At 34.5% G+C, this 27193-nt stretch overlaps 3 protein-coding genes and 1 pseudogene across 4 annotated transcripts; 3 read left to right on the top strand and 1 right to left on the bottom strand.

Moving 5' to 3' along the window:
- Nucleotides 1-2506: 2506 nt before the first annotated feature.
- On the top strand, nt 2507-7939 carry LOC146945520 (uncharacterized). The gene is made up of 2 exons (XM_085743854.1): nt 2507-2900; nt 6014-7939. The coding sequence occupies exons 1-2, from the start codon at nt 2804-2806 to the stop codon at nt 7138-7140; spliced, it is 1224 nt and encodes a 407-aa protein (XP_085599980.1). The 5' UTR covers nt 2507-2803; the 3' UTR covers nt 7141-7939.
- Nucleotides 7940-9811: 1872 nt separating this feature from the next.
- On the top strand, nt 9812-17430 carry LOC146945521 (transcription termination factor MTERF15, mitochondrial-like). 2 transcript variants are annotated; one of them, XM_085743856.1, is made up of 3 exons: nt 10127-10264; nt 10437-11139; nt 17147-17430. In XM_085743856.1, exons 2-3 carry the CDS (start codon nt 10516-10518, stop codon nt 17162-17164), a joined length of 642 nt encoding a protein of 213 aa, XP_085599982.1. In that variant the 5' UTR covers nt 10127-10264; nt 10437-10515; the 3' UTR covers nt 17165-17430. The 2 variants fall into 2 exon arrangements, with proteins under 2 accessions (XP_085599981.1, XP_085599982.1); XM_085743855.1 differs by having other exon boundaries at nt 9812-11139.
- On the top strand, nt 13448-17430 carry LOC146945522 (F-box/kelch-repeat protein At3g06240-like). The gene is made up of 2 exons (XM_085743857.1): nt 13448-14992; nt 17147-17430. Exon 1 carries the CDS (start codon nt 13689-13691, stop codon nt 14988-14990), a length of 1302 nt encoding a protein of 433 aa, XP_085599983.1. The 5' UTR covers nt 13448-13688; the 3' UTR covers nt 14991-14992; nt 17147-17430.
- A 512-nt stretch (nt 17431-17942) lies between these two features.
- LOC146945523 (uncharacterized) lies at nt 17943-21146 on the bottom strand (annotated as a pseudogene).
- Between the last annotated feature and the right edge of the window lie 6047 nt (nt 21147-27193).

The raw sequence follows: 27193 nt of genomic DNA on the forward strand, positions 1-27193 counted from the left end.
TTCCCGCACGCTCAAGCGAAGTTCATCAGTTGCAAGTGGATAAGGCACACGTGGCAGCTCCCAATTGGCCAACGAAAGATAGTTTGCTGGCACGCTTAAGCGACCAGTGCACGCTTAAGCGTGCAGACACGAATTCTGCCCATATAAATAGTTTTCTTCTCTCTTTCCACATAATTCCATTACTGTTTTATTTGATATTTTTCTGGTTTTAGAGAGAGACTAGGGCTTTTCTAGAGAGAGAAACACAAAACAAGGTAGTTAAGAGTAGATTCAACCCAAGATTTATTGAGACATCATGGATCTAAGCATGGAATCTTCACCTTTTCTTCATCCTTTGCAAAGCTATCATAGACATATGTAGCTACATCTACCCTTGTGGGTTTTGAGGTATTCAAACAAGCTATTATGTAAACTCTTGATCTTTTAATATATGGTTCCAGCTTATTTATTCAATATTGTTGTTATTCTTGTATTTAAAACTGGTTTGTTTAGTTTAGTTGTATTTTGTTATTTGTACACCGCTCTAGTGCATCTTGCAACAGTTGGTTTTATTTATTGGAGTTGTTCTCCTATTCTGACTGTAATCGTGATTGAACCAATCACTGGGGATAGTGGTTAAAGAGAAAGTGAAATGTGATCTCATATCTAGGGGGAATCTTAGGTAGAAATACACCGGTAGTGATTAGGTGTCAATGTAGTGGACAAGGTTTGTTCACATATGTCTACAAACCAATAGTATAAGAGTGGATTTCCTTTCTTTGCATGGATGCCTTCAGATGTAGGTGAAGTTGCACTAAACCGGGTTACCAAATCTCATGCGTTCTTTCTTTCTTGCACTTTACTTTAATTGTTGTTTATTGTGTTACATTGTCGTGCATGTTGTCTAGGACATCTGTCCAACGAGCGCCAGAATTTAACACACAAATGTTGGTATTTTCCCTTCCTATTGTAGGTATTGTGCCAGTCAAAATTGTGAAGCTTCAGGGCTCCCCGTGGCATCCCCTCAATCACAGAGATTGTGGGACACACATAATGAAATAATGGCATAAAAAGGTCATTTCAAGCTGACAACAATCAATGTTAAATCAACCCCTACGATAAAATTTTTCAACTGCTACCTAGATGCTCCCCGACATACGTCCTCGTCACGCAAAATCGGCAAAAAACGTCTTCACAACAATAAGGTTAGCCATTGATTCGCAAACTCGTTGCAAGCTTACGTCACAAAGACGATAAGGGCTTGGGGGACAACTGTTCTGGACGGACCTCAGGTTCTCAATGGTGACCCATCAAAGACCCCACAACGACCCGTCAACTTAAAACTCACAAACAGTCACAACGCCTCCCAAGGGCGCTCACACAAAGTATTTTAGGCTCATCACAACATGGAACGAGGTCTATGACTACCTCCCCTACAATCTTATCATCTAACGATAATTATTGATCTCAAGTGTTAATATAAGCATGACACCTCTGCCACACTAGATACACAATCACATAATCTCAAAACTATATGTATGGACAAAAAAATATCATTTCTTTCAATTAGTTTATTCACTAGAAACCCACCATTAAAATAAATAAGTGAAGAATTCAAGATCGAACTCTAACACTTACATATTATAATATTTCGACCAACTCAATTATATTGATAGGGTCAATATATCACATTTGTTATGGAGAAAACAAAAGTTTGATAAAAACAAGCTAAAAATAAATCTAGCTCTCAAGTTTGTAGATAACTACTTAAAAAAAATGTAGATAACTAGAAGGACGTTTGAGTTTAAAACCTGGACCAGTAATTGACGCGACCAAAATACCGGATCACTAGGTTACTGGTTGGACGAGTGAGTCACTGGTCGAATCACATGACTATTAACCCGTTATATATATAAAAAAAATCCATGACATAAATTTCATAACAATAAAATTTAATAAAAATATTTCTATAAAAATATCAACAATAAATCATATATAAAAAAATTTAACAATATTTAATCAATATATTCCGTAAAATTAAACAATATTTTATCAATATGTTTTATGGATGAAAATAAGGTCAAATACCTCTTTTAGTACTTTAAATTTGACAAAAGTATTAAATTAGTCATTTAAAATTTTTTAGTTTCAAATAGACTCTTAATACTCGGACCAATTTAAAACATAAAAACTTTAAAAAACTCCAAATTAATAATTTAAAAATCTATTTAAAATTTAGGGTTAATTAAGTAAATGGTCCCTATAAATATTCAGAATTTTGTTTTTAGTCCTTACAAAATAAAATCACACTTTTTAGTTCCTATAAAATTTTTCATCAGCATTTTTAGTCCCTATAAAAATTTTTCATCAGCATTTTTAGTCCTTGTCAAAAATTTATATCAACATTTTTGGTCCCTAAAATTTTAAGGAAAATGTCACATGAACTAAAAAGTGTGATTTTATTTTGTAGAGACCAAAAACAAAACTGTGAATATTTGTAAGGACTAAAAACTTAATAGGAAATGTTAACTTGTGCCCTCAAGTCATAAGTTAATGATTCAAATATAGAAAAAATCTTATTGGAATGTGTGCATTGCATTTAATATTTAACTTTTTAATCATTTAAATGCATAAAATTTTAGAGAAGATTTCTTAACATGTGCCCCAAGGGCACGGCACACGTTAACACTACCCAAACTTAATTAACCCTTCAATTTAAAACCTATTTAAAATTTAAAAGATTAATATGATATTTTTGTCAAACTTAAAACGATCGCTCACCATTCCCAGAACACTGCAATTTCCGAAGTAGTCATCTGCTACAATGTTGAAGAAATTGTTTCTCTCCCACAATGTTGTTTTAGAAATCATCACAACAAAATCAACATTCCCAAAATTCAACAACCCTCGTTTGAATCAACCCTCGTTTGAGTAAAAAACTTTGGGATAAGAAAGTTGACACCTTTAAGAAATGGGGATGGTCTGATGAAGCTGTTACTTATGCATTTCGGTTGCAGCCTAATTTGATGTTGGTTTCAGTTGATAAGATTGATTTGTTAATGATTTTTTGGGTCAATCAATTGGGTTGGAATTCCTTGACACTTGCCAAACTACCACAGATGTTTTGTTTTAGTTTGGAGAAAAGGATCATTCCAAGGGCCTCAGTTATGCAATTTCTTTTGATGAAAGGTTTGCGAAAAAAGAATGCCAGCTTAGCTGCACCATTTTCTTATTCTGAGAAAATATTTTTGAGCAAGTTTGTTTTCAGCTTTAAGAAGAGTCTGATTATCTATTAAAGTTATACGAGGAAATAATGAAACTTGCAAATACAAAGGAGAACACTAGCATGCCTACCACCAAATGTGTAATTTGTTGATCTTCTTCTTTAATTTGAAGTACTTATGCTTTATAGGTCAGGATAAGGGGTTAGTATTTTTACCTTGCTTCATTTGCTAATTTGAACTACTGTTGGTTTTTCTTAACATTAATTTTAGTTGCAATTTCGATCCATAGGTCTTGCATTTAGTATACTGTAGTTACTATTTGAACACTCTCATCCATTACTTTTGCATCTTCTCCTCTGGCGGTGTGACCCCTCCAAAGCCTCCACCACCAGCAAGGATACTAACCCCAAATAGATCTTTTGAACTCACAAACCTACAGCAAATCGCAGTCGTTCCTCCGCCTCTCAAGCAGGTCCATTTCCAGCCTCCTTCAAAACCACCTGATTTCTCATATCTTTCTGCAAAGTTATGTGAAATGCAAATCATGATTTGGTAGACTCTTTCTCTAGAATCAACTCTTTAAAATTGTTGCGGAATGGCCCTTCAATATTAACACCGGTTGTTTGTATTATTCTCTATTTTATGAAATGTTAAGCGGTGGTTGTTTACTGTAATAAAAAAAAAAAGTTACAATTTCTGTAGGCCTTATTCATTTGAAAATTCAAATGGTCTTGCATTTGGTCTGAGAATGCTTGTCTCATGGTGTTAGTTCTTCCTTGTTTATTTGGCCCAAGAATCCGTAGTATATACAAATTATATATACAGGTTCTCACAATTTGATGATTCAAGCTTTCAGCTTTAGACTTGTAAATGCATCTTTTAACTACTTTTCCTTTTGTTCTCTACACATTGTCATTTTAGTGGGAGTTCCATCTTTTAAGATTTAAGGGGGTTACTATTGTCTATTGCTCATATAGTCATTATCAAATTTCCTTTTTCAAAGTTGATGTCTGATTATAGAGGAAAAGTGACAGTCAACAACTAACAATGAGGCGATGAACTTCAAAAAACTAAGAAGGATTTACAAAATGTTACTACCATAGAAAAATATGATTAATCCATAATGAGCAAAGAAGCTACTTTACTCACAGCAAAAAAAATTTCCATATCCTTTCCAATCAAAAGGACTCCTCACATCTAATTTGCAACCTTTAAAAAACGATTTTGTTACATAGAAGGAGCCAATTATTTTCTTTCATATGACTTCAATCAAACAAAAACTTCTACGGAGTGAACAAAATGTAAGTGCATAAATATAAAAAGAGATAAGCTGTTTGTTTGCTACTTAATACCATTAAAGGTAAAAAAAATTACTAATGAAGAGATTACTTTAATGGAAAACAATTCAACAGTTCTTTTAAAAAAAGATTAATCTATACTATATATAAAGCGAATAGGGGATTTTGTGCTGACTTTTTTATCATTCAATTATACTCATAAACAATTTTTTCTACAATGTTATATTGTTGGTGTTATTAAAAAAACATTTATATCATATTTACTATATTGTTGGTGTTATTGAAAAAGATAAATATAGTTTGTTGGGTTTGTTATAAAAAGATTTTTGGATTTGTTATAATTTGAAATTCACAAACTTTTAATCTCTATATTTTTAATCAAAATCAAAATTTCGTAAAAAACACGGTTCATAATTTACAATTATTGTGTCCGTCTTTTCGCTAGTATTTAATAGAGATAATTTGATAAAATAACAATTTTTTTCTTCTAATCTTTGCATCTCTTAATATGTGTATCAAAACCTTAAACGATGTTTATTTTAAAATAGGGGAGTAAATAAATACTCCATTTATCTCATGTCACATTTAAGTTATGTGTGGTTTTAAAGAAATTATTACTTTTTGTTTGAAGGATTAAAGAAATGGTTAATTATTTTGTAAAATTAGTTAATATATTTTAGGGTAAATATCATTTTTGTCATTGAATGCATAACGAATAACAACAATAATATTTAATGTGGCGAAATTACAAAATAGTCTTTGATTTTGTACTTATGTTATTTAAAATAGTCAATGGATATGAAAAATATTTTAATTAATTTTAGTTGATTTTATACGCACGAGGTACTATTTTGCCTAACGAAGTGCACTATAAAATACTATTTTAGAATTTCGTTACATGGAAAATTATTGTGGCTACTCATTCGACATTTAAAGGTTCTCGTGAGTTTAGTTCAGTTGGTAAGGACAATGCATAATATATTCAAGGTCCAAGGTTCGAACCCTGACCACCACAAAAAAGAAAAATTAGACATTTAAAGACGAAATGATTATTTGGTCCATATTTTACTAAAAACTTTCATGAATCTTTCATGAATTATAACTAGTATTGTGGTTAATTGATTTCAAATTTCAATAAATAAAGATACTTCTTCCATCCCAAAATAATCGACTATTTCAATTTTCGACGCAACGATAATTACTTTTTTCAATTTTTCCAAAATAATTGACCTTTTGGAGCAACATGGAAGATTATTGTGGCTACTCATTAGACATTTAAAGGTGTTCTGAGCTTAGCTCAGTTGACAGGACAATACATAAAAATATGCAAGGTTGGGATTCCAACCCCAGCGACCACAAAAAAGTGTTCAAAACAGTTGCCTTCAAACCACTAAGCACCCACATCCATTCTCACTCACTCCATTTCCAGAACACTACATACAATGTTGAAGAAATTGTTTATCTCCCAGAATGTTGTTTTAGAAATCATCGTAACAAAATCAACAACACCAAAATTCTCATTCCCAATTTCACTCACAAGATTCTGCACCACAACATCTGAATCAGAATCCAACACTCACCCATTCGCTGCATCTTACCTCATCGACAATTTTGGTTTCTCACCTCAATCTGCTCTCAAAGCTTTCAACCACAAACAGGTTCGATTCAATACCCTTGAAAAGCCTAATTCGGTTATCAACTTCTTTGAAAACCATGGTTTTTCACACTCCGACTTACGCATCATGATCAGAAGAGCCCCATGGTTACTTTCATCACAACCCCACAATTCAATTTTACCAAAGTTTCAATTTTTTCTATCCAAAGGTGCTTCCTCCTATATTGTTTCATTGTTAACTTCAAACCCTCAAATTTTACAAAGTAGTTTGGAGAAACGAATAATCCCTCTTTTTCAATTATTAAGTAGGTTCTTGAAAACCGACAAGGATATCATTTTCTGCTTAATTCGATTTTCAGCTGCATTTACTATAAATCCCTATCGCCTTATTGTGCCTAATATCAATTTGATGACTGATTTTGGAGTTCCTGATTCTACCATTGCTAGATTGCTTAAGTCAAAGCCATCTATATTTGGTTCAAAGGATTTGATTAAGTCATTGGAGGAAGTTAAGGATTTAGGGTTTCATCCTTGGACGACTACTTTTGAAATTGCTTTGGCAGCTAAGAAAAGTTTGAGTAAAAAACTTTGGGATGAGAAAGTTGATACCTTTAAGAAATGGGGTTGGTCTAATGAAGCTGTTTTTCAAGCATTTAGGATACATCCTGGTTTGATGTTGACTTCAATTGATAAGATTAATTTGGTGATGAGCTTTTGGGTTAATCAATTGGGTCGGAATTCCTTGGAACTTACTAAATGTCCAATTATGTTTGGTTATAGTTTACCTAAAAGGATCATTCCAAGGGCATCAGTTTTGCAATTTTTATTTATGAAAGGTTTGCGAAAAAAGAATGCAAGCTTAGTTAAACCATTTACTTATTCTGAGAAGTTGTTCTTGAACAAGTTTGTTTTCAGCTTTAAGGAGGAGTCTGATTATCTATTAAAGCTGTATGAGGAAAAAATGAAACTTGCAAATACAAAGGAGAACATTGGCATGCCATCCACCAAATGTGTAATTTGTTGATCTTCTTCCTTGATTTGAAATACTTATGCTTTCTAGGTCAGGATAAGGGTTTAGTATTGTTAGCTTGTTTCATTTGCTATTTTGAACTACTGTTGGTTTTTGTTATCATCAATTATGGTTACAATTTCAACGCTCACCCATTACATGCAATTTCAAAGAGATCTTTTGAACTCACAAACCTCCAAAAATCTGTTCTTCGGCAACTATTGGTATATTTCTTCCTTTCTATTGTATTGTTGCTGGTGCCCTTGCTGTACCATTTTTGTGCAGGTGTTGCTCCATTTCAAATTTAGTTGATTTTGTTCTTAAGATGTTTGATAAAAATCTCCAATGGAGTTGTGGGTGGGTGTGCACTTGAGTTATTCTATAGAATACGCCAACTGAATTATGATGTTAGGAAACACATAGGGTGTGCAGTTCTTTATGAGGATGATCCCAACTTCAATACCTTTTCCTTTTATCAACTTAATTATGTCCAGCGCGACAAGTTGACCAAATCCGAGATCAATTATTGTCGAAATGCGTGTGATGATGCCAAAAAAATGATCTGTAACTGGATACAAGAAAAAACTGTGGGTTCTGACAATTACTTTGTCATTATCATCAGATGGACGGTGTTGATGGTTTGGTTGTTAGGATATAGAATTTGGTTTGATTTCTTGTATCTTTCTGCAAAGTTTATGTGTAATGCAAATTATGATTTGGTAGACTCTTTCTCTAGAATTGACCCTTTAAAATTGCTTGGGAATGTTCTTTAAATATTAACACTAGTTTTTTGTATTATTCTCTATTTATGAAACGTGAAGCCGTTGTTTACTGTCTATAAAAAAGTTACAATTTCTTTAGGCGTTATACATGTGAAAGATCAATGGTCTTGCATTTGGTCTGGGAATGTTTGTCTCGTGTTAGTTTTTCCTTGTTTATGTGACCAAGAATCCATAGTATATACAAATTTTTTATTTTTTTTTGAGCAAAGTATATACAAATTATATATATGCAGATTCTCACAATTTGATGATTGAAGCTTTCAGCTTTAGACCTGTAAATGCATCTTTTAACTACCTTTCCTTTTGTTCTCTACACTTTGTCATTTTAACTAACAACTCACAACTAATTTACAACCTTTTCCTTTTCCTATAACTGCCTTGGAGGATTTTATCCTTTAAGGAGAATTATTCAAGATTGAAGTCGGAAAACTATTGTTGAATGGTAGCTTGGCCCTCCCATGTAGCCTCTACAATTGGTTTATCTTGCCATTGTATGAGGATTTGAGAAATTCTGGTCCTGTTATGTTGTGTATGTAACCAGGTTGTTTGGTCACCCCATCTGCTTGTGTGACATACAGGATGGCGTTCAACTCACTTTTTAGACTCAAATTTATTGGTCAACTCACTTTTACATGAATGCGTTCAACTCACTTTTTTTTATAAAATTTCAACTCGCTTTATTTAAGAATAAATTTACAGAATAATTCATTCAAAATTGTGAAGGATAGTAGAGCTTATGAAAACAATTTAACTTCATGCATCGTTTGTTATAAAATACCTCGTTTGGATAAACAACTTAATTTGCTGCTAGTGGCATAAATGCTTGTTACGATGGATAAGCTATTTCTATAACAAAACATAAAATAAAGTTAAATTGTTTTCTTATAAGCTATCCTGGAGAACTTGTGAAAATAAGTTGAAAAGGGCTAAGTAAAATACTTTTAGTAACAACTAAAAATATAATCTTTCACCTCACTGTAAACAGTAAACAACAGATTGAAAAGTATATTAAAAAGAAACAATTTCATACGATCTAAACAACCCATCAAATCTTCAACAACACACAAAGTAGAATGTCTTTTCATAGCACCTACTTAACAAAAATACATGAACAATCATGAAATTCAAAACTTCTGAAATCATAAAATAATTAAAAAAAAGCATGAATAATTCATGGACCAATTTGATTTTTGATGAATAATACAAGGATCGATTTTACGGTGTAACAATTTGTATTGACTTTCTTTTTTTTTTTTTAAGTAAAAAAAAAACTCAAAAAAAATTTCCATCAAATTCATCTCTGTCCACGTGGACGCTGACTTGGATCTCCACATCAGCACTTAACGTGATACGTTAGCACTATTAACAGCGAAACTTGACCAATTAACTAAAGGCTTAATTGCAGTTTTGGCACCCTATGTTTCAAGAAGTTGCGATTTTGGCCCCATAACTAAATAAACTACAAAACCGCCCCCTAAGTATTGACTTTTTTGCAGTTTTGGCCCCAGGCCAATTTTGACAAAGTCAATGCACACATGGACGCCACGTGTGTATTTATTTATTTTTTTAAATATTTTTTTGATTAAAAAAATAAAAAAAATTTATATATTTTTTAATTAAAAAATAAAAAATATTATATATATTTTTATTTTTTAATAATTAAAAAAAAATAAATACATACATACGTGGCGTCCACGTCAGCTTTGACTTGGTCAAAATTGGCATGGGGCCAAAACTGCAAAAAAGTCAATACTTAGGGGGCGGTTTTGTAGTTTATTTAGTTAGGGGGCCAAAATTGCAATTAAGTCTTAACTAAATTGATTGACATTTATAAATTTCAGGGACGTATTTGTTATTTCAAAAAATTGAAGGATGAAATTTACATGTATGCAAATTTGAGGACCAAATAGTTCAATTTCTTTGAAAGGGAACAAAATACATTTGAATCATCTTCTTCGTTCTGTTGCAACAAAAACCGTCGAGCGAGGATTCAATGTTGAAAGCATTTCTCTGTCGCAATGCTTTTGGCATAACAAATACCTCAACAGCGCTCAGATTCATTAGCACAACCACCCCTTCACACCCATTCGCTGTGTCTTACCTCATCGACAAATTCGGATTCTCACATGAATTTGCACTCAAAGCTTCACAACACCTTGGTTTCAAAACCTCACTAAAACCAGATTCAGTTATCAACTTCTTCAAAACTCACGGTTTCACTGACTCAGACATAAAAAGCATCATCAAAAGAGAACCATGGCTTCTTTCCTGCAATACCCAGAAAAGGATTATCCCAAAGTTTCAGTTTTTAATCTCCAAAGGTGCTTCTTCCTCTGACATTGTCCGCATGGTTAGAGGTAACCCTCAGTTCTTGGAATTAAGCTTGAAAAATCATGAAATTAAGTTTCAATATTTTCTATCCAAAGGTGTTTCTTCATCTAATATTATTTCATTGTTAACTAAAAATCCTACAACTTTACACATTAGCTTGGAGAAACAAATTATCCCTCTTTTTGAATTGTTAAATAGGTTCTTCAAATCCAGTAAGGATACCGTTGTTTGCTTAATTCGACATTCAACTACATTTGCTTTTAATTGCCATCGCCTTATGGTGGCTAATATCAATTTGATGATTGATTTTGGAGTTTCTGATTCTATCATCGCTAATTTGCTTCAAACAAGGCCATCTATATTTGGTTCAACTGATTTGATTAAATCACTGGAGGAAGTTAAGTGTTTAGGGTTTGACCCTTCAATGACTATTTTTGCGATTGCTTTGGCAGCCAAGAAATGTTTGAGTAAAAAACTTTGGGATGAGAAAATTGATGCCTTTAAGAAATGGGGTTGGTCTGATGAAGATGTTATTCGAGTCTTTAGGTGTCAGCCTCATTTGATGTTGACTTCAATTGATAAGATTAATTTGGTGATGAGTTTTTGGGTTAATCAATTGGGTTGGGAGTCCGTGGAACTTACTAAATGTCCACATATGTTTGGTTATAGTTTACATAAAAGGATCATCCCAAGGGCAACAGTTTTACAATTTCTTTTGATGAAAGGTTTGCGAAAAAAGAATGCAAGCTTAGTTTCACCGTTTACTTCTACGGAGAATTTGTTCTTGAACAAGTTTGTTTTCAGCTTTAAGGAGGAGTCTGATTATCTATTAAAGCTATATGAGGAAAAAATGAAACTTGCAAATACAAAGGAGAACAATGGCATGCCATCCACCAAACATGTAAGATTTTGATCTTCTTCTGTAGTATAACCTTAGCTTGTTCCTTCTTAGATTTGGAGTACTTATGCTTTCTAGGCCAGGATAAGGGGTTGGTATTGTTGGCTTGTTTCGTTTACTAATTTGAACTACTGTTATTTTTTGTTATCATCAATTTTAGTTGCAATTTCAATGCATATGTCTTGCATTTAGTAATTGTAGTTACAATTTCTTTAGACCAAGGTGGTTGTTTGATTGATTTTATGCAGAAATAGAATTGGCATCATCTTCTTCTATTAATTCATCCCCCAACCATTATTAGTATATTACTGATCTCACACCATCATACTTTTGGGAATGTGTTATACAAAATGGAAGGAACATATTTCTTGGGAGGCTATTTCAGGTTTTAGCATGCCTTTGTCTGATGTTTGAGTGAAGAGTAATGAGTTAGTAATGCCTTTGTCAGCAGTTGAGGTAAATTCGACCCAATACTTATACGACACAACTTGCACCGAAGAACTTTGACTTAAGTTACCCTGTACACTCCTACTCCTACCAGTATGAGATGGAACAATATATGGTGATTGATGAACAATATAAGTTGACTACGTAGCTGTATATCTGTAGACTGTAACAGGGTAGCAATAAAATATAATGAAATTCTTGGAAAAGGTAGAGTTTGAGTGTGGCTTCCTTGTTGGCTTTATACGACGAGATATGATTTAGTAGAGGCTCCATAGTCAAGAATTCATATTGGTGGACATACCTAATGAGCATAAGGAAGACAAACTCTAATGAAAATCATGATAAGTCATCGTGATTCTAGCTTACTCAGTGTGATACTAAACATACACTAAATCACCTTGGTTTTGTCATATTTTGCAAGTTGAAATTGAACTACTGATCCAAGTAATGATTTTTGAGTTGTTTATGTTTCCAACTCCTCTTAATATCTTCCCACTGTCTTGCCTTTTAAAAAAAACTCTTTAATACATAACTCAAATAAGAGTAATTTTGTTCACTCTAATAGATTGAAGATAATCATCTTTATCACTTATCATGGCTAACAAATACAACAATAAACAAAAGAAGAGACAATTTTGTTTGCTGCAAATGGAAGTGAAATCACACTGTAAAGGGGACACCATACAAACTGAAACCAAATTGAAAGGATTCTCAATCAGACTCGTATTTTACATTTCATATTATCTTGAAATTCGTCCTAAAAGAGCCTATAAAATGTATTATTCTCAAACTTTAAAAACTTGTTTATATTAGGACTAATGCACACACTGCAAATATATAATTTTCAACAAATCATATGTTAGAGGATACTACAGAATGTTGTCAGAGAAAGAAAGAGCAATAAATCCATTATGATGCTTAACGCATGTGCACTAATCTTTGTTAGCACAACCAAACTTCTCAGGAACCAAATGGAACAATGATTGAAGCATCAGTGAACAATGTATCATCCTAAACAAATCACTTCTTCAATCTCATTTCTTCGAACAATCTAAAGGAGTTTACACTTCTGATTTCCCAAGATGGCCCTTGTTTCATTCAAATATACGGCTACCTGACCAAACAACACAATGGTGAGCAATGGAACAAAGGTTGTGGTTCTTGTTTTAAACATAAGTAGTTACCATATTTAATTTTTATTTCACACCACTGAAAATAGTTGCTATTATGTTCGATTAAACAGTTTATTGCGAAAGAAAGTTAATAATTTTAAAGAAATCCTATAAAAGATTTAGGGTAAATAGTCATTTTTGTCGTTGAAGTTGAATGCGTAACGAATAATACAATAATCTTCAATGTAACGAAATTACAAAATAGTTTTTTAATTATACACTTTATTAATCAAAATAGTCATCAATGTATCTAAATCTAAAAAGTAACTGTACACTCGCTAAGTCAAAATTCATGTAAAAGCAATCACAATCAGCTACCAAAGTGATCATTTACTCTTAAAAAATAATGGATTAATTAAGTAAATGGTCCCTGTAAATATTTAGAATTTTGTTTTTAGTCCCTATAAAATTTTCCATCAGCATTTTTAGTTCCTATAAAATTTTTCCATCAATATTTTTAATCCTGCAAAAAATTTCCATCAACATCTTGGTCCCTAAAATACTTAAGGAAAATGTCACAGAGACTAAAAAGTGTAATTTTATTTTGTAGGGACTAGAAAAAATGTGAATATTTATAGAGACTAAAAACTTACGGGTCTTGTTAACCAGTGCTCCCGGGGCACTGGTTAAGAAATCCAAAAATAGAATTTTCTATCTTGAAACTATAAACTGTCACTTTTCATCAAGTAATAATTACATTACTTTTTAACAAAAACTTGCTTGTTTTGTTGCTTAACCAATGTCCATGAGGCACTGATTAACATTCTCCAAAACTTAATTGATCCAAAAATAATTATGTAAGAGATCATTTTCCCATCTCTCCTCGAAAACAAAATGTCAGGAGCTGACAGTCCTCAAACTCCATCTTAAACCCTTCACACAGTATTGCCGAAACCCTCAATCACTTGTTCTTCAAATCCATTTACAGAAACAATGGTTTCGTTGCCAAAACTATTTAACAAAGTCTTACTTTATATTAATTCACAAATTCAAATTCTTTGTTTCATTTTGGTTTCAACGGTTAGGGTTCTACTTGAAGACATGCACGGCTCACTAGAGGAAGCTATGGCGGAACAACCTCAGCCTTCATCAGCTGTCCTACCAGACGAACTGGTACTGGAAATCATCTCCCGCCTCCCCGCAAAACCTCTTATGCGATTCAGATGCGTCAACAAGTTTTTCAACTCTATGATCTCCGATCCTTCTTTCCTTCAAATGCATCTCAAAAAATCACAACGAAACCGTCACTTCACAGTAATTTCAGTACAATTTTCGGAGAATAAACCTCTATTTGATGCCATAACCTTCCCAATTTCTCCTTTACTCGAGAATTCATGTACTACCATTTACTCTGATAATTACTATAGATTGAATGAGTATTTCCTCATTGGTTCATACAATGGATTGATCTGTTTGTTCGATAGGGATAGGTGTAATTTACCACGGCTTTGTTTTTGGAACCCAGCCACTAGGGAAAAATCTGAAGTTTTGTTAGCCCGTTCGGATAATCGTTTTTTGTTCACTTTTGGTTATGATGCTTCCAACAAAACTTATAAGGTGGTAGCATTCCGTGTACAATATGATGATGATCTTGGTAAGACAAGCATAGTGAAAGTTTTCAGTTTAGGGGATAATTCCTGGAGAGATATTCAATGTTTCCCTGTGATTCCAATTTATTGTGGTGATGGTTTTAGGAACAATGGTGTGTATTGTAGTGGTACTATTAACTGGTTGGCCCTTTGCGGTGACTTTGACTGGGAACATAATAGTAGTATTACGTTTGAGCAATATGTGATTCTTTCACTTGATCTCTCCACTGAGACATACACTCAACTGTTGCTACCTCGGGGTTTTAATAAGGTGTCACGTTATCATCCAACGATTGCGGTTTTGGTGGACTGTCTTTGTTTTAGTCATGATTTTGAGCAAACCCATTTGGTGATATGGAAAATGAAGGATTTTGGAGTTCACGAGTCTTGGATTCAATTATTTAAAATTAGTTATGAGAGTTTCTTTCCATGCTACCATGATTACACAATGGATTTTAAAAGGTTTGATTTGTTGCCATTGTGTCTTTCTCAAAATTGCGATACACTTATATTGGCAAATGATCGAGACAACAGGGCATTTATCTATAAGTGCGTAGATAATAGAGTAGAGGAAATTGGAATTACGAATAAATGTTTTTGGGGCCGGGCCAAGGATTATGTTGAAAGTTTGGTTTCGATTCATTGAAAGTGAGTTTCTCTTCTACATATCATTTGTTTGAATTTATGTTACTTCATGTATGTTGTTATGTAGTCTTTGTCGGTGTCTACTAATAGATTGTGTGAGAATTTTGTGTGATTCGTTAGCGTTTGAGCTTGTTTATATCGTTGAATGAGTACCTATTGACCATTGTTAGACGTTTGGCTTTAATGAATTGGATGAACCATAAAACAGGAGAGTTACTTATAAATTGAATAAAATGGGACACCTCAAGGGGTTTTATTGGAACAAGTGAAATTTCAAAAACTCTTTTCAACAGTTGCTAGATTTTAAATGCACTATTCTAAGCTCACCGTCACGAGCCTTTTCCTTGTCTTTGCTCTGTGATAGTAAAAAAAAATACATATGTAATATGTTGGTGTTGCCTTTATAGAAGATGATTTGTTGAGTTGATCAGACATTGTCTTAACTTCTGTTGGAGCTGATGATTTGCCCTCTTCTCAAATTTCTATTTTGATATTCATAGTTGACTTGTGTTTCCCCTCAGATTCCACAAAAGTTTTCTCATCAACCTTTGCAGATAATTTGATTTTTCTAATTGGGGCCTGAGGTTTTCCTTCAGATTTCTTTTCAGTCTAATGCCAGGGGATTCCGAAAAAGTATTCCTAAGTAGACAATAATCAATTTTAATGCTGAGATTATCTTCCTTTAATGTATAAAAATTCTATCTAGCTACCATGACATGATTAATTGCGCATGGAATGCTAGCAGTATTGATGCCATGGCATGATTGATTGTGTAGAGAATTATCAATTATGCATTCATTTGTCTCGTATTTTGTTGTTACACTCTCTTGTCTTACATGGGTCCGTTTTGAAGTTTTGTCTTTTAGCCAATTGCCATGCAGCCTAGTGATACAATCCTGGTTTTAAGCCTTCATCTTTCAATGATGCACTTTGCTCCAATTTATCTTATGTCTATACTAGATCTCCAAAGCTGTTATATCATTTTTTTCAATGTGATTGGCACTTCCCAGTTTCCAATTTTCGTTAATTGTTTAAAATTAGTTTAAATTTTTTATCAACTGGTACGCTGTGGTACCCTTTCTCCGGGCGAATTCCAAGTGAATTTGAGAGAACTGGTTTGCAAAAGTACCGTGAACTGGTCCACAGTTCCCAGGGTGCTGTGTGAATTATGTAACTATGGTCCTATGATTTGGGGATATTATCTAATCCACGTTGTCCGTTTTTAGTATGAGTTAAATAAATTTTCTGAAGTATGAAGTCGTTTTGTTGATGGTTAGATTAAGGGGAAATTTGTCTGTTAGCTCCTCTTTATGAATTTTAAATTTATCGTTCCAAAAATGATCTTGTGATTACACTTGAATATGATATGTCCCACTATCATGAAGGCAGTGTGAATGAGTTAGTCTGAAAGCTTGTTGTACTGTACTACTATTATGATTGCATTTTTTAAAGATTATCGTGTCTGTGTCATGGAACCTCTTGATTGTATTGATTAATATATGGTATCAGGGATTATTTCAAAATCACGTTTTGATTTTCTGTTGTGAGTTCTATATTTTGTTTGCTGCAACGAGGATATAATACAGTCCACATACTAATTTACATTTATTTGCACCAATAGATTCTATCACTGACACCGTCCAATCACAAGGCCAGTAGTAAAATCTTTTATGCGATTTAGGTGTGTCAATAGATTTTATCACTGCTAGATTGCTTCAATCAAGGCCACCTATATCTGGTTCAACTGATTTAAGTAAGTCGTTGGAGGAAGTTAAGGGCTGATCCTTCAATGACTACTTTTGGGGCTGCTTTGATAGCCAAGAAATGTTTGAGTAAAAAACTTTGGGATGAGAAAGTTGATGTCTTTAACAAATGGGGTTGGTCTGATGATGCTGTTATTCAAGCATTTAAGTTTCAACCTAGTTTGATGTTGGCTTCAATTAATAAGATTAATTTAGTTGTTAGTTTTTGGGTCAATCAATTGGGTTGGGACTCCTTGGCACTTACTAAATGTCCACTTATGTTTGGATATAGTTTACATAAAAGGATTATTCCAAGGGCCTCAGTTTTGCAATTTCTTTTGATGAAAGGTTTGCGAGAAAAGAATGCAAGCTTAATTACACCATTTACTTATTCTAAGAATTTGTTCTTGAACAGGTTTGTTTTCAGCTTTAAGGAGGAGTCTGATTATCTAATAAAGCTATGAGGAAAAAGGGAAACTTGCAAATACAAAGGAGAACAGTGACATGCCATCCACCAAATGTGTAAATTTATTGATCTTCTTCTTTTGTAATATAACCTTAGCTTGTTCCTTCTTTGATTTGAAGTACTAACTATATCTAGGCCACGATAAGTGGTTAGTGTTGTTTGCTTGTTTCATTTGCTAATTTGAACTACTGTTGGTTTTTGTTATCATCAATTTTATTTGCAAATTTGATGCATGAGTCTTGCATTTAGAATATTGTAGTTACAATTTCTTTAGACCTTGTATACGTGAAAGTTCAACTGGTCTTACATTTGGCCTGGGAATGTTTGTCTCATGAGAGTTGCTTTTCTGACATAGAATACTTCCAATTGACACATGGAAATGACCATATTGCCCCTGGCGGTAGTCAACTGCCGCTGGGAAACACGCCGACTGTTAACTGCCGCTGGTACCCAGCGGTTGTTAACTACCGCTCACACCAGTTACAGAACCAGTGCAGTCTGTAACTGGTTTTGCCCAGGAAATGTGTCCTATTTGACCTGTAATTTGAAACGGCAATTCCAGAGGAAATCAAACCAAAACAACAACATCCAACAATCATAAACATCAACATTTAATAGTTTATCAATTATTCGGTTACATTACACCAAACCGATAATGCGTTAAAGTTTAACAATTGTTTGAAATTCATCAAATTTTTCACATTATGCAAAACATTACATGTAATGTACATTAATTACTAATAAATGCGAAACTCAAATATATTGATATACATATAAATAGTTAAAGGTTAGTTACATTATATCACCCAAAAAATTGGTCATTACATTATATATCCAAAAAAATATGTCGGCGCGTATCAACCAAAAAACGGATTAACACCGACCAAAAAGTGTCACATTTCATCTAATAAAAGCAAATCATCTAAATGTTCCAGAACATCTTCAAATTCGGTGTTTGCTTTAACCGGAGTGTCATCAAACATAATTGGATTGTCTTCATTTGTTGGCTCCTTTGGTGGAACCGGTCTCTCTTTGACCTCAATGTCCATGAGTGTTTGGAAACGATCCTGTTGATCCAAAAATTCATCCTCCCATGTTGCCGCCTCTTCGCTCCTGTGATTTCTCCACTCCGTGCATGTTGGAGGTAGCGGGCAACCATCTTTTAATGAAAGAAGGACGAAATGATTTGGGATTAGACCAAGGCAAATCATGTTGCTTTTCGGGTTAACCGGAGGCCGTCCTCTAAGTGGGAAAAAAGTCTCGGAGATGTAGTCTTTCCATGTAGTCATCTCTAACACCGGCCTATTGTAACATGATGCAACGATGTGTCCCATATCCGGCAATGTCAACCATTTGTCGGGAGGTGCAAAGCTACTAGGATTTTTGGGAGGATACAATCCATCCAAGATGTAGTTGTAACGGTTCTCACTCGCATACACCTCAATGTATTTGCTCCTATGCTCTTTCAACTCTTGAATAAGTGCTCTCCGCACCATAACATGACTTTCTTGCGTCAAACCCAAGGCTTCCGCTATAGCCCTAAACCCACAATGACCGTCACCAATAACATCCACAACTCTCTCAATGTATGGTATCATGAATTTTGGCATGTAATACATAGGATTGGATGGATCATAACTTGTTGAAACCAAGCTAGGCTTAGGAACCGGAACCGGAGAAATGCCAATGCGAGCACCTTTCCTTTTAGTTTGTGAAGATTTTTTCCGTGGTGAAGATTGACTTTCCGGATGTTGAGAATCAATAGTCTCCCACGTAGATGGGATCCTACCACGTGTGGTTTTGATTTTTTTGGGAGCTCCTTTGGTTGCCACCTTTCTTGGAGGTGGTGACAACATTGTGGTCTCCGGAAACGCTAACAACCGCAAAGCCTCTTTGATTTCTAGTTTCATTTGGAACGGAACTCTTTGGAGACATTCTTGGATACCATGCCACTCCTCCGCGACCGAAAACAAATCTTCATTACTTTGTTCTTCACCCATGTACAACTTTTGCCAATGCGGGTGTATCTCATCCAATCGAATGGGCATGTTGTGACGGATTTTCATAGCAATGAAGCATGCACAAGGTAGGCCATACGACGTCCTTCGAACACAACCACAAGTTTTCTTCTCAATGCACAAGGTTCTCCTAGCACACTCTTCTTCCACAAAAATAAAATTCTTGGCTTGTCTAGACACGTGACCACCCAACCCGGAGTACAAAGTGACATCTTTGTATCGATGTTCCAAGACCGTAACGCTCCTACCAAACGATGATTGTATCTCCCCAAATTGGTTTGCCAACATCTCATCTATTTTATGCCAACAAGTACCCAAATCACCCTTGGAGGTGGACAAATATTCCTTCACCACACCATGAGCTCCTTCAACTCTATTTGTGGTCCTACACCCAAGATGTAACACAAGGTCCGTCCATGCCCTCACTAGCTTGTCCTTGAAAGGCTTCAAAATGGTTTCTTGAACATATTGAAGAAAGTTTGGATGATCCTTACAAGCATCTTGGAATTCCACTAGATTACCCGCATATAACTCTTGAGTAGGAGATTCAACCAATTTTTCCCATGCATCAAATATAGTATCAACCAACTTACTATGCTTCTCCTCGTCGACAATCTTCTTTTGGCCATCCACCACAACAATGTTTTGTTTAACTTTGCAATCGGTGATGATTCTTGATCTAACATTTTTGCCAACATGGAAATAACAAAGTATTGCACTACTACCAGGGAGAACATTGTTTACGACATTCATCATACCTGTGTCCCTATCGGTCACTACCACCTTAGGCATATCGCTATTTGGTCCAAGAAGTTTAAGCAACATTTGCAAAGCCCAAGTAAAGTTATCCTCCTTCTCCCTAGTCATAATGCAAAACCAACCAAATATGTCAAATAGGTTGAGGTGACTCCAACTATTTCAAACAATGGCATCTTATACAAGTTGGTTTTGTGATTAGATATTGCATCTCCGTCAAGTCACCCCGTTTTGCCTTTTTGAATTTATGACGTTCATTGTAGACTTGATTGATATTTGTCATGGACTGTTTCCTTTTATTCCTCAAGTTTGTCAAAATATTTTTTGGTTTCACCCAAGAATCGGTCAAGTCATGTACAAGCTTCTTGTCGTCCTCCGTTAATCTTGCGGCAAGAAGGTGCCCTGCTACATACGGAACCATCTCATGGTTGTGAACGCCATTAAGAATGGCCAATTTCCAAGCATTGTCTTCCCTAACGACATATCCACGCACCTTGAACAAACACCCACACTTTCTAGATCCAATTGTTTCATTCTTCACTTTGTCTTCGATACTTTGTGCTCGCCGCTCCGTTCACAAACCAACTCCAACATAGCATTTCTTCCTTCACTAGATCTCCTAATGATAACTGTAAATCCAGCCCTATTTGCTTGTCGACGGACCCAACCGAGCAATTCGTTTTTATCTTTCCATGTGTCTTGGGTTGAAAAGAAATGAGCCGTGTCCACATCGGAATTGACGCTTGAAGCCTCAACTTTAACGGAGACTTCGACCTTAGCGGGAGCTTCAACCTTAATGGAATCGACATTATCTATAAATAAACAACAAAAAAGTTGCTTATTTGACAAGGAATAAGAAAGTTGCTTTTTCTCAACATTATCTATAAATAAACAACATACAATTACTAAACTAATTAATAAACATCTATCTAATATCTTATATTAACATAAACAAACAAAAAAAAAAGAAAAAAAATTTGGAAAAAACACTGTTTTCACAGTGGCTGCACTTAGAAAAATTTGAAAATTTTTCAAAGTGTCCAGCGGCAGTTAACAGCCGCTCACTGCCAGCGGTAGTTAACTGCCGCTACAACGCGTGTCAGAATAAAAAAAAACCAGAAAAATCAATCAAATGCAATGGATTTTAACGTTGTAATACCTGTTCTTTGATGCATTAACGTCTTAGCAATCGATCAGCAATGATTTGGAGGCATGATTTTAACACAAAAATTTTGAAATGGGATTTTTTTTTGGGTATGGTTTTGGTGAAAAAAGGTGATGAATGAATAAGTGAGGTAGGGGTTTCTGGTTTTGGGGGGGAAAGACACCAGCGGTTGTTAACAACCAGGGGCGGTTCTAAGGCCCGGCGAGCCCGGGCACTCGCCCGGGCTCCGATCCAAATTTTTTGCAATTTCTTATGTAAATCCCCTTGAATTTCTTATATAAACCCCTATAAATTGGGCAATTTCTTTAAATTTTTTATTATTTGCTTGCAATTTCTTATGTAAACCTCTATAAATGTATTGCAAATTTTTTTTCGCCCGAGCTTTATAAAAATCCTGGCTCCGCCACTGTTAACAACCGCTGGCTCCCAGTGGCAGTTAACAGCCGGCGTATCTTCCAGCGGTTGTTAACTACTGCCAGGGGCTTTATAGTCATTTCCATGTGTCAATTGGAAGTATTCCTTGTCAAAAAAGCAACTCTCTTGTCTCATGGCGTTCTTGTGTGTTTATTTGGCCCAAGAATCCATAGTATATAGAAATTATACGGGTCAGGATTCCCTGCTGTAATTTTTAACGCTGTTTCACGCTGTAATAAACATCATCCGTTGATTTAAGATCGAACGGCCCAAATTTCAACTCGGTTTCACACCATAAAACAATCTCAGCCATTTGTTATAATCAGACGGCTGTCCTTTATTACAGCAGGACGCAGTTACAGCAGGGAATCTTATCCCGACCACATGCAGGTTCTCACAATTTGATGATTAAAGCTTTCAGCTTTAGAATTGTAAATGCATCTTTTAACTACTTTTCCTTTTGTTTCTACACATTGTCATTTTATTGGAACCGCTATCTTTAAGGAGTTTATTAATGTCTATTGCTTATGTTTTATCTTGGTTTTCGGGTGTCAAACATTGATTACGTTTGAACCTTTTAAACCGGTGATATCTTATTTTTTCTTGGGAAGGGAAAAAGTAAGCAAAACCCTTGAGAGTCGAGGTCCGGGAGTTGTTTTCGCTACGGGAAGGTGTTAGGCACCCATAACGACTATAGTATCCTATAGGAACCGTCTTTAATTTCTACGCACGCGCTTTATTTTTAAGTGCTTATTTTGAAAGTGTTTAAGCCTAAAAGGTTTTCTAAATGAAGAATTGGAGGGAGAGGAATGTGTTTGAATTTTTATTTTAGTTGAATTGAAGGAATTTTGTTCCTTGCCTACGTACCCATTTAAGGGATCAAATCCACCGTAGTTCTCTTCCAAAAATGTTTTTGTTTTTGTTGGTTGATTTTAAGTTTGAAAATGGGATTTTGAAGAATGGGGATTGAGAGGCCTTGAAGGCATGAGAATTTAAGAAAAGGTGAGGTTTGATTAGTCATTTTGCAAAAGAAGTCAAGTATGATTATTTTTTATTGAAATTTGATTAAGAAAATGAAAAAGGAAAATACAATGGGATTTTGATCCCAAGGTTTATTTAGAAAATGATTTGAGTGAAGTTTGTTCATTTTTTTTGGAAAATTGATTTTTCTAAGTATAAAGCCTAAACATTCATCTAAACATACAATCCTAAACATACATCTAAACATGCATATTCTAGCTATATCTAAAGTGAGGTGTGTGCATGTGTCGGTGCTTGTGTCGGTGTACATTATTAGAGTCCATTGTCCTTTACATCATTGGCCTAGATACATTCTATGGTCTTGCAAGAATAGTAAATGACATGAAAGTAAAGTACAAAGAAAAATCCTAAGTGTCACATTCTAAGTATTAATATGGGAATTAAAGTGCAAGAAATGAAACTATAATGGAAGAATGAAGTATGCTTGTGGAGATGCATGAAACATGAAACAAAATGGTTAGTGGCATAAGGAATAATAAGGATTGAAATAGATGCAAGTAAAGTGGTATAGGAAAGTAATGAAACTTGACAAAATGTAACAAAATCTTAGCACACAAGAAGTGGTAAAATGTGCTTAAACTTTGTCATAAAATTCACGCAAACATAAGGCCTATAATTTTCATGCCGTGACAATCTTCAAAGAGTTTTATTTCAGCTATGACATGAAAATTATAAGACAATATTAAACCAAGAATTATGACACATTTTAAGCACATTTCACACTTTATTCCCACAAACAATTATTTACATGGCTTGTAAAACAAGTAACTATCCATACCACATTAACATCCAGTAGAAACACATTAAATGCAGATATAAGCTCATCACAAATTCTCATATTGCAAATCAATGGCATGTGCCAAGAATTAGAATCAAAATCATGCAAAAACCTCACAAAAATTAGCAAAAAGTAACACAAAATCACAAGAAAATTCCACATATATTTTTACCAACTTTTTAACATGCCAAAATGTCATAAGAAACAATTTTCAAGCATCAAAAAATGATTGCAAGAGAGTTCACAAATTTTTGGAGGTTTTTAACAAGATTTTTCAAGAAATAGAAAGGAATTAAATTAACAAGAGAACAAGTTATTTCCTCATTTTTTTGACCAACACTTGACGTATAAATACATCAAGATTCGTCAAGAAAATATCAAGAAAATAATTTGCACACTTGTAGAGATTTTTTTGAACGTTTTTAATGAGACAGGGGTGTAAATAGCCAAGAACAGTGTGGGAAATAGCACAAGTCTTACTCAAAACGAAACTGGTAAGGAAACCAAAACCCAAGCCCAATCCAAGATGAGAAACAGGGCGGGTTACGGGTCTGGATTGGGTCTGGATCGGATCCATGGGTTTTGGACACATATATAAAGGTTTTTTGGCTCTTTTTCCTCATTTCCATTCACAATTTCTCTCTCTAACCTTGAAACAAACACAAAAAGCTCTCTCTTCTCTCTAACTAAGCTTCGCCGGAGAAGATGAAGGGGAGGTGGTCCGACGCGGTGGTTGGCCGGCCAAAGTGGCGGCGCCACCGGGTCGGAAGTTTAAACTTCCGTTTTTTTCAAAATCTTTTAAAGCCAAAACGTTCCTCTTCATCTTCTCTACCTATATCCATGATCAGTTTCTTCAAGAACATACCAAAACGGCCTAGATCTACACTTCAAGTTCCGAAAATTTTCAAAGAGAAATGAACGGCAATCGAATACACGACGGTGAAAAGAAGAGGAAAGAGTACCTTCGCTCAAATCGGAGAGGGAACGCTTCGGGAGAGAAAACTTTGGCGAATAAACTCGAACTTGCTCGTATATACTCCGATCTGGACTGTTGTTGCTTCGCAAAACTGATCTTGACGTTCTTTTTCTCGATCTGAAACCGTTCCAACTCTTTGAAGCCGATCTACTATTGATTCGTGTTGAACACGAACTGTTTCGGTAGTAACAATACGTTTTGGTGTTTAGAGCGTTGTTGTGGATCGAAACAGAGGTGGTTTCGTGTTTGATGTGGATTCCGTTTCGGTAATCTGCGTGATTATCATGTGAATTTGCGTTGAATGCGTGCTGTGATGTTTCTGAAAAATTTGATGTGCTATGGTTCAAGGATGAAGATGAATCTTCATCTTTGTTCTTGAAGAATTTTCAGTTTTGATTCTGTTTTGAGGAGAGAGAAATTATGAAAGTGTTTCTGAGACTTTTTGGGGAATGTGCAGAAAATGAAAAAATTGTTGACTCTTTGACTGTGATGACTGGGCTTTATAGCTGACACTTGTGCCCTCTGGACCAATACGAAAATGACATGTGGCATAACTAACTCTTGGACAAATGAAAGACTGACACGTGTACTGGACAATGACTTGGACAATAATGGACTAAAATGCAATTTTTAGGAATTTTAGGACTTAAAAAAAAATAAAAATAAAATGAATTAAAATTGGTAACCGGGAAATAACGTAAAGTGAAACGATTAAAATTGACAAAAACGGACTAAAACGAACCAATGGCCTAAATGAGGTACTTTAAAGTAACCTCTCTCTGCCGAAATTTCGCGTGAAATGACCAAAATGCCCCTAGGGCTAAAACGACTGAAAATGACTCAGATGCGAATTTTAGAATGGATTTTTAACAGAGAATTGAAATAAAAGTTTATTTAAACTAATTTGAAAGACTCAGAGACAATTTTTAAGATTTGAACAGAGTTTTGACATATGAAAAGACTAAAATGCCCCTAGGGGCAAAACTGACTCAAAATGACTTCAAATGCAATTTTTGAAAAGGATTTTGGCATAGAATTGAAATGAGACTTATTCAAACCAAATGAAAAGACTTAAACAATTTTTTAAAAGACTGAAAGAAATTTTGACATAGGAAATGACTAAAATGCCCTTCTATGTGAATTTTGCAAATAACATTGAAATAAAATGCAAAGAAAGATGTAATTGATCAGAGACATATCAAATGACTTGAAATGCAAGAAAAGAAGAATTGAGCTAGTATTTTTAGGTCCAAAATTAGGGTATAACAGCTTACATAGTCATATGCAATGAGATTAACAGATTTGTGGACAAGATTTTTTTTTTTTTTTAAGATATAAACTGTCACCCTCACCCCAAAATGTAGGGACATTGGATTGCTCAGAGAAGAAGGAAGCAATCCGTTGAGAAAGAGTACGCCAATTCACCAAGAGTCTAGTTTATGATTTACTGTAAAGATGTTAATGGAAAATTGTAACTATTAACCAGGGACATTGACACCTCGACATTGCTAAAATTTTGAGAAAATGACATAATTCAGTGCAATCACATATGTCGATGTTGGACAGTAAGATACATCTAAGAACGTATATATGAACAATACAATCACATATGTCGATGTCGGACATTAAGATACATCTAAGATCAGAAGTGCTGGTACTACATAGAAGTGTAAACAGTCACAAGTCGGAGTCTTGGTGATGATGTGTTGATGGTAGTAAGTAGCCATCAAACTAGTGGTTTCTCATGGTAGAAGAAACTCGGGAGATAAGAAGTGGCGATCATGAAGGCATGAAGTATTCTTGGAAAATGGACAGTGATTGGGGGTTTCATATATGATTGGATCTAAAGTGGGAGTATATACGGATTCCAGCGGCAATTTCAAAATTCCCTTGGGCAAAAAATCAAAGAGATATATAATGAAAATATGACTAAGAATAATGCTCTACAAAAATATTTACCAAATATGGGAATATGGACTTCATGAGAAAACTATGCGAACAACAAAATTGACTTCTAGATGCTGCAATATTTGAAGGAGAGATAACAGCTTTGGTTATGGTTTGTGCATTTGAGATGATCATGGCGTAATGATTCATGCGCCTTTAAGTTGGTTTGGCATGGCTGATTGTTTGGAGAAGCCGGGTACGGTTGTTGCTTGAACAATTTTGATCAGACTATTTTAAACCATAAACATAAAATAATAAATTATGTAACTTTTTTTTTGGGAAATGTTATATTAAAATTCTAATTTTTGTTTTTAATTTACTACTTAATATAGCCTAGTGCCCAGCACGCCATGCACCTCGCACATAATATATACTATAATTATAATTTTATAATACGAAAATTAGTGAATTAATCTTAAGTACTTGATATTTATTGTAATATGCACTTTTTTTTTTTTTTACACTTTGGATACTTTTCATTTGGCTAAATACTATGTTGTGTAATATTCGATAAGTTGCACCAAAAAAAATATTTATAAGTTGATTTAAAAGATTTTAGATCATATTTTAATTTTGTCGTGGTCTTTTTGTTTTATTTATTGTCATTTTGTTGTTAAAGTGCATGTAATGCGCGCAAGTACAGACGATTTGATGCCTGTAGAGTACGGTGACGGAGGCCAAACTTGTTACCCATAAGGTATGGACTCGGGTATGAGGATTTTTTATAAACACAAGTCTGAGGATAGTCAAACCTACTTGTTCGTGTGCCCAATAACATTTTCTTCGTAAATAAACGAAATAAGAATAATCATTAAAAACTTACACGCAAGTTTAACGGAGTTCAAACAAATAATTCAGGAAGATGCTATATTAATCAAACAATATATATAAATTGGGAGTG

The sequence above is a fragment of the Medicago sativa genome, chromosome 2, assembly GCF_051527215.1.
Source record: "Medicago sativa cultivar Bolivia chromosome 2, Bolivia_mono, whole genome shotgun sequence".
Taxonomy (NCBI): domain Eukaryota; kingdom Viridiplantae; phylum Streptophyta; class Magnoliopsida; order Fabales; family Fabaceae; genus Medicago; species Medicago sativa.

Coding starts and splice junctions, on each gene's coding strand:
- LOC146945521 (XM_085743855.1), top strand. CDS start 9,901: ATGTTGAAAGCATTTCTCTGTCGCAATGCTTTTGGCATAACAAATACC.
- LOC146945520 (XM_085743854.1), top strand. CDS start 2,804: ATGTTGAAGAAATTGTTTCTCTCCCACAATGTTGTTTTAGAAATCATC. Junction 2,901..6,013: donor CAACCCTCGTTTGAATCAAC/CCTCGTTTGAGT, acceptor CAACAACACCAA/AATTCTCATTCCCAATTTCA.
- LOC146945522 (XM_085743857.1), top strand. CDS start 13,689: ATGGTTTCGTTGCCAAAACTATTTAACAAAGTCTTACTTTATATTAAT.